The sequence below is a fragment of the Nyctereutes procyonoides genome, unplaced genomic scaffold, assembly GCF_905146905.1.
Source record: "Nyctereutes procyonoides isolate TBG_1078 unplaced genomic scaffold, NYPRO_anot_genome, whole genome shotgun sequence".
NCBI lineage: Eukaryota > Metazoa > Chordata > Mammalia > Carnivora > Canidae > Nyctereutes > Nyctereutes procyonoides.
The window spans coordinates 4,337,044-4,349,857 of NW_026575028.1; the positions used below are offsets into that span (position 1 = coordinate 4,337,044).

The 12,814-nt window shown below is 53.2% G+C and overlaps 1 protein-coding gene across 2 annotated transcripts in view; it reads left to right on the plus strand.

The window, feature by feature from the left end:
- TEAD4 (TEA domain transcription factor 4) overlaps positions 1-8,114 on the plus strand; it is a 62,672-nt gene extending 54,558 nt beyond the window's left edge. The window contains exons 12-14 of one of the 2 annotated variants that reach the window (XM_055315426.1): positions 6,466-6,606; positions 7,543-7,695; positions 7,820-8,114. In XM_055315426.1, coding sequence (XP_055171401.1) covers positions 6,466-6,606; positions 7,543-7,695; positions 7,820-7,933 — 408 coding nt within the window. In that variant the 3' untranslated portion in view covers positions 7,934-8,114. The remainder of the gene's footprint in view (positions 1-6,465; positions 6,607-7,542; positions 7,696-7,819) is intronic. The other variant, XM_055315427.1, reaches the window with a different exon arrangement.
- Positions 8,115-12,814: the final 4,700 nt, after the last annotated feature.

Genomic DNA, 12,814 nt, shown 5'->3' on the forward strand with positions numbered 1-12,814 from the left:
CTCCAGGACCACACCCTGAGCCAAAGGCAGACGCTCAAACACTGAGCCACCCAGGTGTCCCTCACTGAAGGTTTTTGAATAGGGCAAGATGTGGCCAGGGTTGTCCTGGGTTGGATAAATCAACTGCCCAGCCTGGAGGTGAGGAGCAGGCTGTACTAGTATAGGTCAGGTCTCTTCAGGACCTAAGCCAGAGAGGCCGGCTGTAGGGGGTGATGTGTGGCAGGACATCTTTCTCCCTTTCTTTAGGAGGGGTGTAACCCCCTTCACTTCCCCTCTTTTCTCTATACTCTCCCTGTCAGCCCTGGACCTGGGAACAGGAACTAAGAGGCTTTACCTTGGGTGGCTGTCAGCACCACTCCTGCCCGTCCAGCTGTGCTCTTTCCCGCTGTGCATCCAGGGAGGCTCCTGCCTCTCTTGGGGGAAGCCTGCATCCGCTCTTGAGTACTCCTTCCTTTAGACCCCCAAGCCAGTCCAGGCTTAGCCTTGACTTGGAAGAAGGAGCTTTGGGAGATGATGACTCTTTCTCAGCTCTGGCTCAGGTACCCTGGATTGTAATTTTGGGTCAGAAGGAAGGCCTGGTTGGCTGGAAGCATTTGTGGAAACAGCATCTCTGGCCGGTGGGGGGAGATGGCAAATCTGGGGCCTTTTTCACCAGCTCTTGGCTTCTTTTAGTTTCTAATAATATTCTGTGTTCTAGTCACCCTCCAGATGAGGACCATCCTAGGCCTACTATTTCACAAAGTGGGGGAACTGAGGCATGGAGGTAGTGTGGGCCTGGCTTTGAGACACCCCAGCCAGGATGCACCTCTTTTTCCTTTGGTTGTCCTTGTGATATAAGTGTTGTGACCTAGGTCAGGGTAGTTGGTGGAAGGTTACGCCAGGCACTGTTCATCGCTGCATGTATCAGCACGTTTCATGCTTGCTACAACCCTAAAGGCAGTTTCTGTGGACAGCCTCGTTCAGTAGAGGGGAAACTGAACACAGAGTGAAATGACTTGAGGGTCACCCAGTTCCTAGTGGCAACACAAGGATTTACACTCAGTGTGTCTCTAGGGTGTGCACTTGGAACTGTGACACTGAACTGGCTGACCTTACAGAGTGCCAGGGGTACCCTTCATGCAGGGTCCCGTGCTCCCCCTGCTCCTGTTGGAGAAGGCTCTGGGTCGCCTAAGAAAGGACCCAGAAGACCCTGAGGAATAGCAGGTGGTGGCAATGTGGGGATTGCAGACTCAACTGTGCATCCAATGTAGAGTCGGGCAGTTGGGCTTCTTGGGTTTTCTAGAATCCAGAGTTCCCTTCCAGAAAGTGAGGAGTGAGAGTGCCCAGGTAGGGAAATGTAATTAGAATGTTCCTCTCCAATTTTGCTTGTGGTCCACATCCCCTCCTTCCTCTTGATGTTTTCGGGGAGGTTGGAAGTAAGGATTGATGGCAGAAGGGAAGGGAGGGGACAGTTGGTGCTGGGGAACTTGACCAGGTGGGTTCCCCATGTGGCCTCTACGTTTGCTCATGGGCCATGCACATGGCCCTCCTGTGTGGACCCAGCTGGCCCTTGTCTTCTAGGAACTCACATTCCTTGTGAGAGAATCTGGAGCAGGTCTCAGGGTCCTGGGGCAGCAACCAGTATACAGATACAGGGAAGTGTGGTGGACTGCAAGGGGCACCCTCCTGGTGTGTCAGGGGAGGCCAGGAGGGCAGCAATGGGCTCCAGCTGGGGTGGAGAAGCTCTCATCTCAGCTCTGCCGCTCGAGACCTGTGACCTGAGCAAAGCTCAGCTTCTCTAGGCCCTTGTCTCTGTCTGAACAATCTGCGGTTTTGTTCTTGACGGCCTGCAGGGGACTGTGTCTCTGAGGACTGTCATGTGCCCCTGCCCCTTGCTTGAGCCCCTAGAGCCAGGTCATCTCTGAAGACCAGACACTTGGTCAGGGCAAGGATGGGTGAAATCAGAGATGGGGGCATGTCAGTGGCCAGGGCTCCTTGGCAGTCATCTGGTCCCTCCTGTGTGGGGAGGGTTAAGGCACCAGGGAAGTACAAATCTGTGATGGGGGGAAAATAAATGCTCCTGTTTGCTAAGCATGAGAGTTTTGGTCAGCCATGGGGTCCTCATACCCAGCTCTGGTGTTCCTGCCATCTGGAACCCCTTTCTCCTGCACCCTGGTGTGGCCACTCCCTCTCCTGCCAACAACTCCTGTGAGGTGGGCCACACACAATTAGAAAGGAGAGCTGTGCAGGCAAGGAAACAGAGCCACCTCCCCTGAAGCCTGCCTTCCTTTCTTTTCCAGCTGGCAGTATTCTCAGCCCAGCCCAGGTTGTGCATGCTAGGGAGTTGACCAGGGCCCTCTTAGAGTGGGAGGAGGACTTTGTCCTCTTAGCTGCCTCCCCCCTACCCGCCCCCCCCCCGCCCCAAAAGTTACTGTTCTTTCTTTGGGATGGCTGTTGTGGTTCCTAGGCTCATGGCTGCCAGGACAGATCATTTCCAGCAGGAATTGGCCTCAGGGTGCAGGAGGGGTCGAGTTGTGAGGCCGTGCTCTGTTGCATGTGACATGCAGGGTCTGGGGAAGGGACTGAGGAGCTGAAGTTGCTCCTTCCTTCTCCACAACATGTGGGACCAGCCGGGGCCATCTCTGTCTGTGGGACAGGGGAGAGGGAGCTCTTGGATCACTGAGGGCTGTTAACACCAGTCTGCAAACTGAAAGTTCTGGGCAGAGGGTGAGCTGAGGCCTCGGAGGGAGGAGAGTGCCCCAGACAGGCCCCCATCCCAGCCTGCTGCTCCCTTCAGGCCCTGACATTTCTCCCAGGCACATACCAGCACATGACAATGGATCTGAGCCCCTCCAGCCCCCGCTCCTGGGCTGCGGCTGTCTGTCTCGGCTCATCTGTCTGTCACCCAATCCCCTACACCTGTCCTAGGCCCTGCCTGGGCTGCCCACCCGCACCACGGCTATGAATAGGGTGGAGGGAGGGGAGTGTGGGGGCATTCAGAGGGCAGGAGGGTGAGCAGGGAGGTGCAGTCTTCCTCTGAGGTTGAGAAAGAGAAGCCAAGCCTATTAGTGAGGGGGCTGCGGGGGTGCCCAGGAAGTATCTGAAGTGTGGCTGCAGGAGAGGACTGGCAGGGTAGTCAGGAAGACGGAGCACAGAGGACAAGATGAAGTACTGGCCATTGCTTGTCCGTGTCACTGGCTGTGTCTCCCAGCTCTGTGCAGCGTAACCACAGGGCAGGTCCCTGGGCAGATGTCAGATGGCCATTTGCGGGATGTTTATCTCTCTCCCACTACCTCCTTATCTCTTTTGTCTCTATCTCTCTGTGCCACTCAAACACCATCACATTTACCCTACTTGCTGTCGCACAAGTTCTGAGTTCCTTAATAGCAGAGACAATGTCTCAGCCTCTTTGGGCTCTACTCCCCTTGGCCGTGCTGGGCTGGGGCAGGGTAAGTGGGTGACTGCAGGATGGAAGGGCCAGGTGAGTGAGAGCTATAACCAGGGCCTGTGGGGGTAGGGGGAGGCTGTGGGGGGGGTGCTGACAGGTTGGTGGGGTGGGTGGAGGGGTGATGTGGGGCTCACCTCTCTCCTCACTCTGTGCCACCGAGGCCACGCACAGCTTTCATTACAGGCCCACCTCTCCCCAGGAGTGGCCCAGGCCCTGGGGCAGCTTAGTCCTTCCTGGCAGGGTGTTTACCATCTGGGAGGGGCCGAGGCCACCCGGAACCGATCCTGGCATGTCCAGGGCACTGCGGGGGTGCGAGCAGCTGTGACCTTTGTGTGCTGGGAAGAACCTGGGAGGGACTGGGCCAATGCTGGTGCACAGCGTTCTTTTAGGTGACATATGAATACAGACTTCTGTAATAGTTATGCAGTTATTATCACGTAAATCATAAAAAGGTAGAATCCCTGACTGACTTCACAGGTAACATTGCTGAGCATGGAGTTAAGGACTGAGCGGATTTCGGAGAAACCAGGAGGGGCAGCATAGGGCCTGTGGTGGGTGGTGCACAAGTACACCAGAATCAAGAGGGCCCACCAGTAGCTGAAGTCCAAGAGGCATCATTCTATGTTCTGGCCTTGCTGCCTGGTCAGTACCCGCCCTCCTGCGTTCAGATGCCTGCCCTTCCCAGGCGCCCCGGCACCATGCCAGCTCTTTCTCACGCTTCTGCCCCATGCTTCTAGCTGCATACTTGGAGTGAACTCCTTTTTAAAGAAGTTTGGCAAACTTGTTCTCCTTAGGAGGAGCATGTGACTTAGCAGGGAAAATAGGAGACGGAGAGCTGGATTTTGGTCCCAGTTCGCCTTATACATAATTGTGTAAGTCCCAACTGCCCTTAATTCCCAGTCCACCTGAGGACTGAGCCAGCCCTGGGGTGGGATGCGGGGTGTGTACAGCACTGCTGTTTATTCCAGAGGCTGAACCTTGATGTGAACATAGCTGTAATTGCTTGTTCTCCTGTCTTCCTAGAGGCCTCATTAAAACCATCACAGGGTATGCTAAATGTATGTCATTCTCTGCGACATGAAAGCAGCCCATTTTCTTTTTCTCATAAAATTAACACATCCTCATTCTGTTCCATAACCTGCCTTTTTTTTCCCCACTCAACAATTGTAGTCCATTCATAATAATAAATATAGGTCCTTCTCAGCTTTTTTTGTGGCTACATAATATTTTTATTGTGCTGTAAGACATTTACCACCCCCCTCCAGTCTAGAGAATGTTCTTGCTCTTGGAAAACCTTTTTCTGTAAAGGAGAGAAACCTGATGACTGAGCATCCCCTAATGGCCAGTAACAGAACTGCCTGGTGCCTGGCTCTGAATGGTGCCAGAACCTTCCCAGGGCTCTGGGGAGACCCTCATTTGAACAGCATCTAGAGCTTCTGCTGCATCGGTAGGGCTGCACTCTGGGGCCAGTTTGGCAGTGATTTCAGGCTAGTTCTGTTGGTGGGAGGAGAGGCTGCACCCTCAGACTCAGCCTTTTTAAATCGGTGTGTTTGCTCCGAGTTCTAAGTTGCTCTGTTAGCACCCCTGGCTCAGATGGGATGACTCAGTGTGGGCCCTAAGGTTCTGGGGATGGGGACCTGTAAGTGGCTTAGGTCTTCAGAAATGCAGTATCTGCCTTGGAGCTGCCAAGGCACTGAGTTGTCTCATTCGGCATCTACCTCCCTCTCCTGTAACTCTGCCAGATTCAATTAAGCGCTGGAGTGGGAGCCTGAAGACTTGGGGCCTGTCACTTGTCAACTGTGTGGCATTGGGCTGGGCCTGTGGTCAGGGAGCCTCACTGATCAAACTGAGGCCAAGATCCTGCTGTTTGCCTCTTGCAGGGGATGTGTGTGAAATTGGGACTCTTACTCCATGTTTTCTAAGAGGAAAATTTCAAATCAACCCAGCGTCCAGTGGGAGGCACTTTAGGCTCTGCTTTCAGCAGAGGATGAAGAGATGTGTGTTGGGGGGATCCCTGGGTGGCGCAGCGGTTTGGCGCCTGCCTTTGGCCCAGGGCGCGATCCTGGGGACCCGGGATCGAATCCCACGTCGGGCTCCCGGTGCATGGAGCCTGTTTCACCCTCTGCCTATGTCTCTGCCTCTCTCTCTCACTGTGTGCCTACCATAAATAAATAAATAAAAATTTAAAAAAAAAGAGATGTGTGTTGGGGAATAGCAAAAAGCTTATGTAGAAGACGAGGGGCTCACTAGTCAGGCTGGGGAGTGAGAGTCGTGTTCTCTCATGGCAAGGGGCTCGGTGAGAGGGTTTTAACCATGGAATGATGCAGTCAGACTTGTCTTGTGAAGAGAACTCCGAGAAGTTAGAGAATGAACCAAAGGGAAGAAGACTGGCTTTGGTAAGGGGGATGAGTCTGGAGGCTGAGGCAGGCATGTAAAAAGGTCAAGGGTGGCTTGAGCCGCCTTAGAGATGGGTGAGATGGGTGAGAGGCCAGCCCCCAGGGCCATTTCCAAAAGAGCATTAGCAGGGTCCAGTCACCAGCTGAACCGGAGGATGAGACATAGCAGAGTCCCAGCATCCCCTCCTACCCCTCTGCCAGTCTCCCATTTGGCTTTCTGTTCCCACACTGACTTCACCATCAAAATTGACTCTGGAAAGGAGCTAACAACTTCATACTAAAATAGAAATGACTGATATAGATTCTGATGTTTGTACTTTGACAAGAGCAAAGCCTTTGACTCTTAAAACTTGAAGTCCAGAAGGCCCCCATTGGGGGCCCACGTGCTGGGTATATTGGTGCCTGAACGGGTAGCAGAGACCTGAGACTAATGTAGATGCCAGTGTTCTCTTTTTACATTATTGAGGCAACACAGCCTGACTTCATGCCAGGCCTAGATGTGGAGGAAGGAGGACACTTTCCAAGATCCTACTCTCCAAGTTCTTTTTAGGCCCTTATGATGTCTTCCTGGGCCTAGAACCTGGACTGTGGCTCCTGCTGACTCACCTGTCCACTGTTTGTCTTCCCCGTGTCTTCCTCCAGGCAGACCTCAACACCAATATTGAGGATGAAGGCAGCTCCTTCTATGGGGTGTCCAGCCAGTACGAGAGTCCGGAGAACATGATAATCACTTGTTCCACCAAGGTCTGCTCTTTCGGCAAGCAGGTGGTAGAGAAGGTGGAGGTAGGAGCCCACCCTGCGCGCTTGTTCAACCAGGCCCTCCGTCGATTCTCACTGGCCTTCATCCTTGTCCCCACCTCTTTCTCCAGATTTGTCTGAGTCAGTGAGTCCCCTCACGAGTCTGGCAATTACTGGTTACCCACCTCATCTCAAACACCACTAGATGTGGGGCAGGTACCAGGGAAGAAACAGGGCTCATCCCAGGGCTTCCCAGCCCCGGCTGCACCTGCAGCTTGCTGGCGACTTTAGAATCACATTGGTGTCTGAAACCTGCTCCCGCAGCAATAGTAAAACACTCTTCAGGTTATTATTATCATTATTTTTTAGATTTTATTTATTTATTTGAGAGAGGGAGAAACAGCACAAATGGAGGGGGAGGGGCAATGGAAGAGGGAGAAGCAGGCTCCCCACTGAGCAGGGAGCCCTGTGTGAGGTTCAATCCCAGGATCTGAGCCAAAGGCAGATACTTAACCGGCTGAGCCACCCAGGTGCCCCTTTCCAGTTATTTTCAATTAAATGTTCATTTTGAGATAATTAGGGCTTCACACACAGTGTAGTTGTAACCTCTTGTATAACTAGAGTATAATATCGGCATTCAGGAAATGGACGTTGAGGTGGCCTAGCAGCCTGATTCAGATGTTGCCTGCTTACATGTACTCGTGCATGTTAGCACATGTGAGTGTGCAGCCAGGTCTGAGTCACTGCTCTGTGCCATCTTGCCTAGTGCCACTATGCCTATGTCTTCAAGCTCCCTCCTCCTCTACCTGGTGTGCCTGTCACTGACCTAGAAGGGAGGCTCTTTTCTCAGGGGCCTTAGGCCTCCTGCCTTTTCTTCCTGCTTGAGAGTGAGTGAGTCATGGAGCTTCCCCATAGAGTTGGGCCTGGGCTGGAAGTGGTCAAAAGAGATTCTAAGCCCCCGCTGCCCCCTGGGTCCTGCAGACAGAGTATGCCCGCTATGAGAATGGCCACTACTCATACCGCATTCATCGGTCCCCACTCTGCGAGTACATGATCAATTTCATCCATAAGCTGAAGCACCTGCCCGAGAAGTACATGATGAACAGCGTGCTGGAGAACTTCACCATCCTGCAGGTGTGTGTGTGTGTGTCGTGGGGACAGGGGCTTTGCAGTTGTGGGGCCAGAGGGGATCGATGGGTCGAGCAAATGACGTGCCCTTGTTTGGGGCTTTAACTCTTGCCTTTTCCTTCACCTGCAGGTGGTCACCAACAGAGACACGCAGGAGACGTTGCTGTGCATTGCATATGTCTTTGAGGTGTCAGCCAGTGAGCACGGGGCTCAGCACCATATCTACCGGCTGGTGAAAGAATAAGAGACTCAGGGAGCAGGGAGGGGGGAAGAGATGTCATGTGTGCAGGGACATGGGGAGGGAATCTGCAGGGGCAGCCTCTGAAATGCCAGGAGAGCTGGGAGGTCATGACTCTTCCTATCCAGCAACAACCTGCAGCGCCCAACCCCAAATAAACCCAAGATGGTGTGTATTTTCAGAGGACCTGATCTGGCTGTCTGAGCCTCGGGAGGGACTGGGAGAAGGAGGGGGGCAGACTGGGAAGCAGGCCAGAAGCAGCCCCAGAGATCCCCAGTGGACTCAGCCAGGAATGGTGCCAGATGCTGAAGCTTCAGATGGGATGGTTCCTCTGTCACCACTCGAGCCCTGAACTGTGCTGCTGGCCATGCTGGGAGGCTGCAGGATAGGCCTATGGGCTCTCTGTTCTGTGCGTGTCCAGGTGTGTACCTGCGGGTACTTGTGCACAGTGTCCTGGCCACCTGTGTTGCCCCTGCCTCAGAACAGCTGACAGGGATGCTCAGTGCGCTCAGGGGTTGAGTTTTAGGTATGGAGGTGACAGTTGTTGGGAAGTTTGAAAGAGGACATGGCCAGAGCTCTCCGGATAGTTTTCATCCATCCCCAGTGGGAATGGATCCTGGAGCCACACTGACTGCTGGGGAGGATTGGTTCCACATCACAGGAGCCTGAGACAGGGAGGAGGTTTAGGTGGTGAGGCTGGTGTTACACAGCATCCTTTGTGAGAAGGGGGAGTGAAGGCCAAGAAAGTGGGTCAGAGGTTTGCAGTGGACCAGTGGTCTCTAAGACCACACAGTTTTGAAGTTCTGCGAGTCCTTCCTCAGGCTGCCTCCCAGCCAGGGTGCCTGCTGGGTGGTGACTGCATCGGGGCTAGCCCAGGCTGTCCACTCCCTCCCCAGACAATAGTAGTTTCTGTGTGCCCTGTGGATGAAGGAGGGCTGTGGAACCCACCCAAGCCTCACAGGAACCAGCGAAGGGCTCCCTGGTTTACCTCCTTGGAGAGCTGTATGGGCTAGGGTGTTGGTGGTCCTGGCTTCAGGCCTGGTATTCCTAGCTGTCTGACCTCCAGCAGATTTCTCCACCAGTCTGAGGCCTGGTGTCTTTTGCTCTCTGTAAAGGGGAAGGCAACAGCACCTCCCTTAGAAGCCCTCAGTGAGAAAGAGAGCTAATGTCTGTAAAGTGCCTGGTGCAAGATGCACTGAATAAATGTGATCACAATTAGTTTAACCCTCCGCTTCATCAGGGAGGCCTGGGTCTAGCTCTTTGCTGCATCTCGTGGCCCTCTCGTATCGCCCTGTAATGGGAACCATAATTCTGGAAACCTGGAGCAGAAGGGACCCAGGATTCAACCTACAGGTGTTTACTTTGTGTGCAGCACTCAGGGAGATATTATACAGGAATACAAAAGTGAGTAAGACAGAATCTAGGAGGTGTTATGGAATGGTGGTTAGGATCAAGGGCTTGAGTCAGACAGCTAGGATTGAAATCCTGGCGCTTGGCCACTGACTAGCTCTGTGGCCTTGGGGCAAGTTACTTAATTTCACCATGCCTCAGTTTCCCCATCTGTAAAATGGGTATAATAAGAGTACCTACCTCGTATATGTAGAGTGCCTCAAATAGTGCTGAGCACGTAAACATGTTCGATAAATATACATTATTTTTAATAGGAGCTTACAGTCTAAAAAGTCAGATTGGATAGTTCCTAAATGGAGTTGGTTGATCCCCACAGAAACTGGAGTTCAGAGGTAGGAGAGAGCAGGGTATGGAGGATCCAGGGAAAAGGTTGCGATTGAGAGGGGCTGCCCCTTAGAGGGTGGGTATTTACAAAGGCTGGGCAGCATCCCAGATGGGGAAAAAAAGCCAGCATCCAGTGTCCTCTTCTCGTCAAAAAGCAACTTTAACTAAACGCCTCTGGACTGCTGCTAGACCTCGTGGCAAGTTGCATAACTTCACTACATGTGGGGCCCGGCTCTCATCAAAAGATGTGCTGTGGAGGTGGGGCGTGGGGTCCCTGAGGCCCTGAGCAGACTGCATGTGCTCACATGTCCACGGGCAGCCACTGTCACAACCCTTGCCCTCTCTCCTGCCCTCTCCCCTCGGGATTTTTGGATAAGGAGACCTCATGCTGCCTCCCCTTCCAGCTTGACTGTGAACCTTCAGGCAAATACTCAAGAAGGATGTGTGAGCAGCCTCTTGACCATGGCACAAATGCACGAGTTAAGGAGATGATCTTTTGCATTATGGATGGGAAGGAGTCAGTGCAGGTGTGGGGACCCACTCTTTGCTGTGTGTTTTCCCCTCTCTCTATAGACTGACCTCAGTAGCCTCATGGAAAGTCATGTACTTCTAGTCCTAAGTTCCAGACCAGTCAGCCATGGGGATATGGGGATTGCCAAAAGAGATGCCTCTGCCCCTGGCATAGTGCAGATGGGGCCACTGGGGCCAGTGGGAGCCCTGACGTGCCCCACCTGTCTTACAGGCTTGTCCAGCACTCCCCTACGCCCTCTGGATCGGGTGCCCATCCCTCCCTTTCAGCTTTGGCTCCGCACGTTCCCCTGGCCAGTCATGCCCTTCCTTTGTCTCTCACTGGAGAACTGTTACTCATTCTTTAAGGGCCAATGTGGAGTCCCCTCTCTCATGCGGAAGGGTCAGTCATACCTGCCCTGTGTGGCAGGAGCCTGCCACCCTGACCCAGAACACAGGTACCTCTGTCACCTCTCCTGATCCTTACCCAGTGGGTGCTGTGCCATCCCCATTTGAAAGATCAGAAGGTGGAGCACAGAGGAGTGAACTGGCTTGCTTAGAGTATTAATGTGTGTATTCATCCAGCTGACAGATGCTTCCTTAACTTCCACGTTGTGTGGGGTGGGCCCTGGGAATGTGTCTCTGACCAAGACAGACAAGGTCCTTGGGGAGCTTCCGTTTCATTGAGGAAGAAAACAAAGTGAGCAAGTAACAGGACATGCAGACTGTGACAAGTGCTTTCAGAGCAGAGAGGGGTACGCAAGTTGAGAGTCACAGGGGAAGCCTTGGGGGCCCAGGGGAGGTGGGGGAAGGCATTGCGAGAAGAGGCAGGGAGGTATGGGTGCAGGGCCAGTGCAGAGAGTGAGAGCTGCATGAGGTACGGGGGCAGCAGGGGCTAGATCCTGCCTAGGCCAGCTGTCCAGACCTGGGGTTGGGGGTGTGGGGGACAGCTCAGCTTCCTCCACTGCCCAACACCCGTTGCTTGGCAAGGACTTTGGATTTTACTCCATGTGAAGGGAGGTCCTGGAAGTGTTTGAACTGAGGGTCTTTTTGATCTTTAATCTTTGGTTTTCTTTAGAAATCAGCACTGGGGCTGCTGGGTCCCACAGAGAAGTATGTGCAGTTGTCTGCTCCTGAGTCTCTCTGTCCTCCTAGATTCAATGCCTGTGGGTGGAGACTGTAGCTTCCTTGGTCTGTTCCTTTCTGTTAACTAAGCACATCTGGAACATAGCAGGTGCTTAGTAAACGTTTGCTGAAGGAGTGCACGGGTACAAGGCAGTGTGATCCATGGCGTCTAGGCCTGGGAGGTAAGGGCCCTGAGCTCGCCTGGGTGGAGCCCTTTGCCCTCCTGACCATCTAGAGCGGGGGGGGGGGGGGGGGCGGTGTTGCTGAGATGGGGATGTGACAGCAGGCTGCCTCCGGGGCCCCCAGTGAACGTCCATAGAGTGGGATGATCTTTCTAAGGAGAAAAACCCACACAGGACTTGAGGGTGTGTGTGTGTGTGTGTGTGTGTGTGCATGTGTGTGTAGGTACCAACTCTGCCCTTTCAGGACTGAAGCCAGTGGAGTGAGGATCAAGGGGTGGCCATGGCTCAGGCCGCTCATAGACTGTGTGCCTTGGCCATCACCTGCTCCCTCTCCCTAGCCATAGGCTCCAGGGGACTGTGGGCAGGGTGTGACGGGGCTGGAGGTAGGAGGGCCAGCAGCTCATAGAAATAGGGGTGGGGGCAACAGGGAGCTCCTGCTGGCCCACAGCGCTGGGCCTGGTGAGGCCTGTATCAGTTCAGTACTGCTCACCTGGGTGGAACTGGCACAGAGCAGGGATGAGAGAGCCGCAATGGGTTTTTTAGCTCAGGGGCAGTTATACCCAGTGGTTGCTGTGTCTGACCCCTTCTTACTTATCTGCTATATCAGCTCCAGAAAGGAAAACCAGAAGCTTTCCCCCAAAGACTTAAATCTATATATAAGTTGTTCTTGAGAACTTAAGCCCTAGAGCCAGGCAGACCTAGGGCCGAATTGGCTGCTGCTAAGTTATGCGATCCTGTGCAAATAGCTTACTCTCCCAGACCTTCATAACCCTACTTGGGAAATGGAAATAAAATGGCTTTGACTTTAGGTTGCTGTTGGAAGAAGTGTACCTAGCTCACGGTGAGCACTCAGTGAATGGTAATAACTTAGGTGTATTAGAACCTCCCCCGCTCTGTTCTTTCCACCCCTAAGACAGAAAGACACACACACACATACACACACGTATTTTTATAGAAAAAAAAAAAAAAAAACCAAAAAGGCTCATGCCTCCTAGAGCCCACAAGGAAGCCTCAGGCCTTAGTTTAGTGGGAACTGTCTGCACAAAGACAAATGCTTAGACCTTCATCCTCAGGTTTCAGAAATGGGGAAGGAAGTGTTCTTAACCAGGAAAATAGCTTTGTGGCCTACGAGGGGAGAGAGGCCCCAGGGAAGGGTCTCGAAAGGGAGCACAGAACAGACTTGGTGGGCTAAGCCACTCTGAATAAGACGCTGTCTGGGAATTGGATTTGTTTACTTCCTGAGAGAGGATGGGAGAGGTGGTCCAGAACCTCTATAGAAGGCTGAAGCCCGATTGGTGGAAATGGCTAAAGGTCTTTTTATTTTTAAGCTCATGGATGT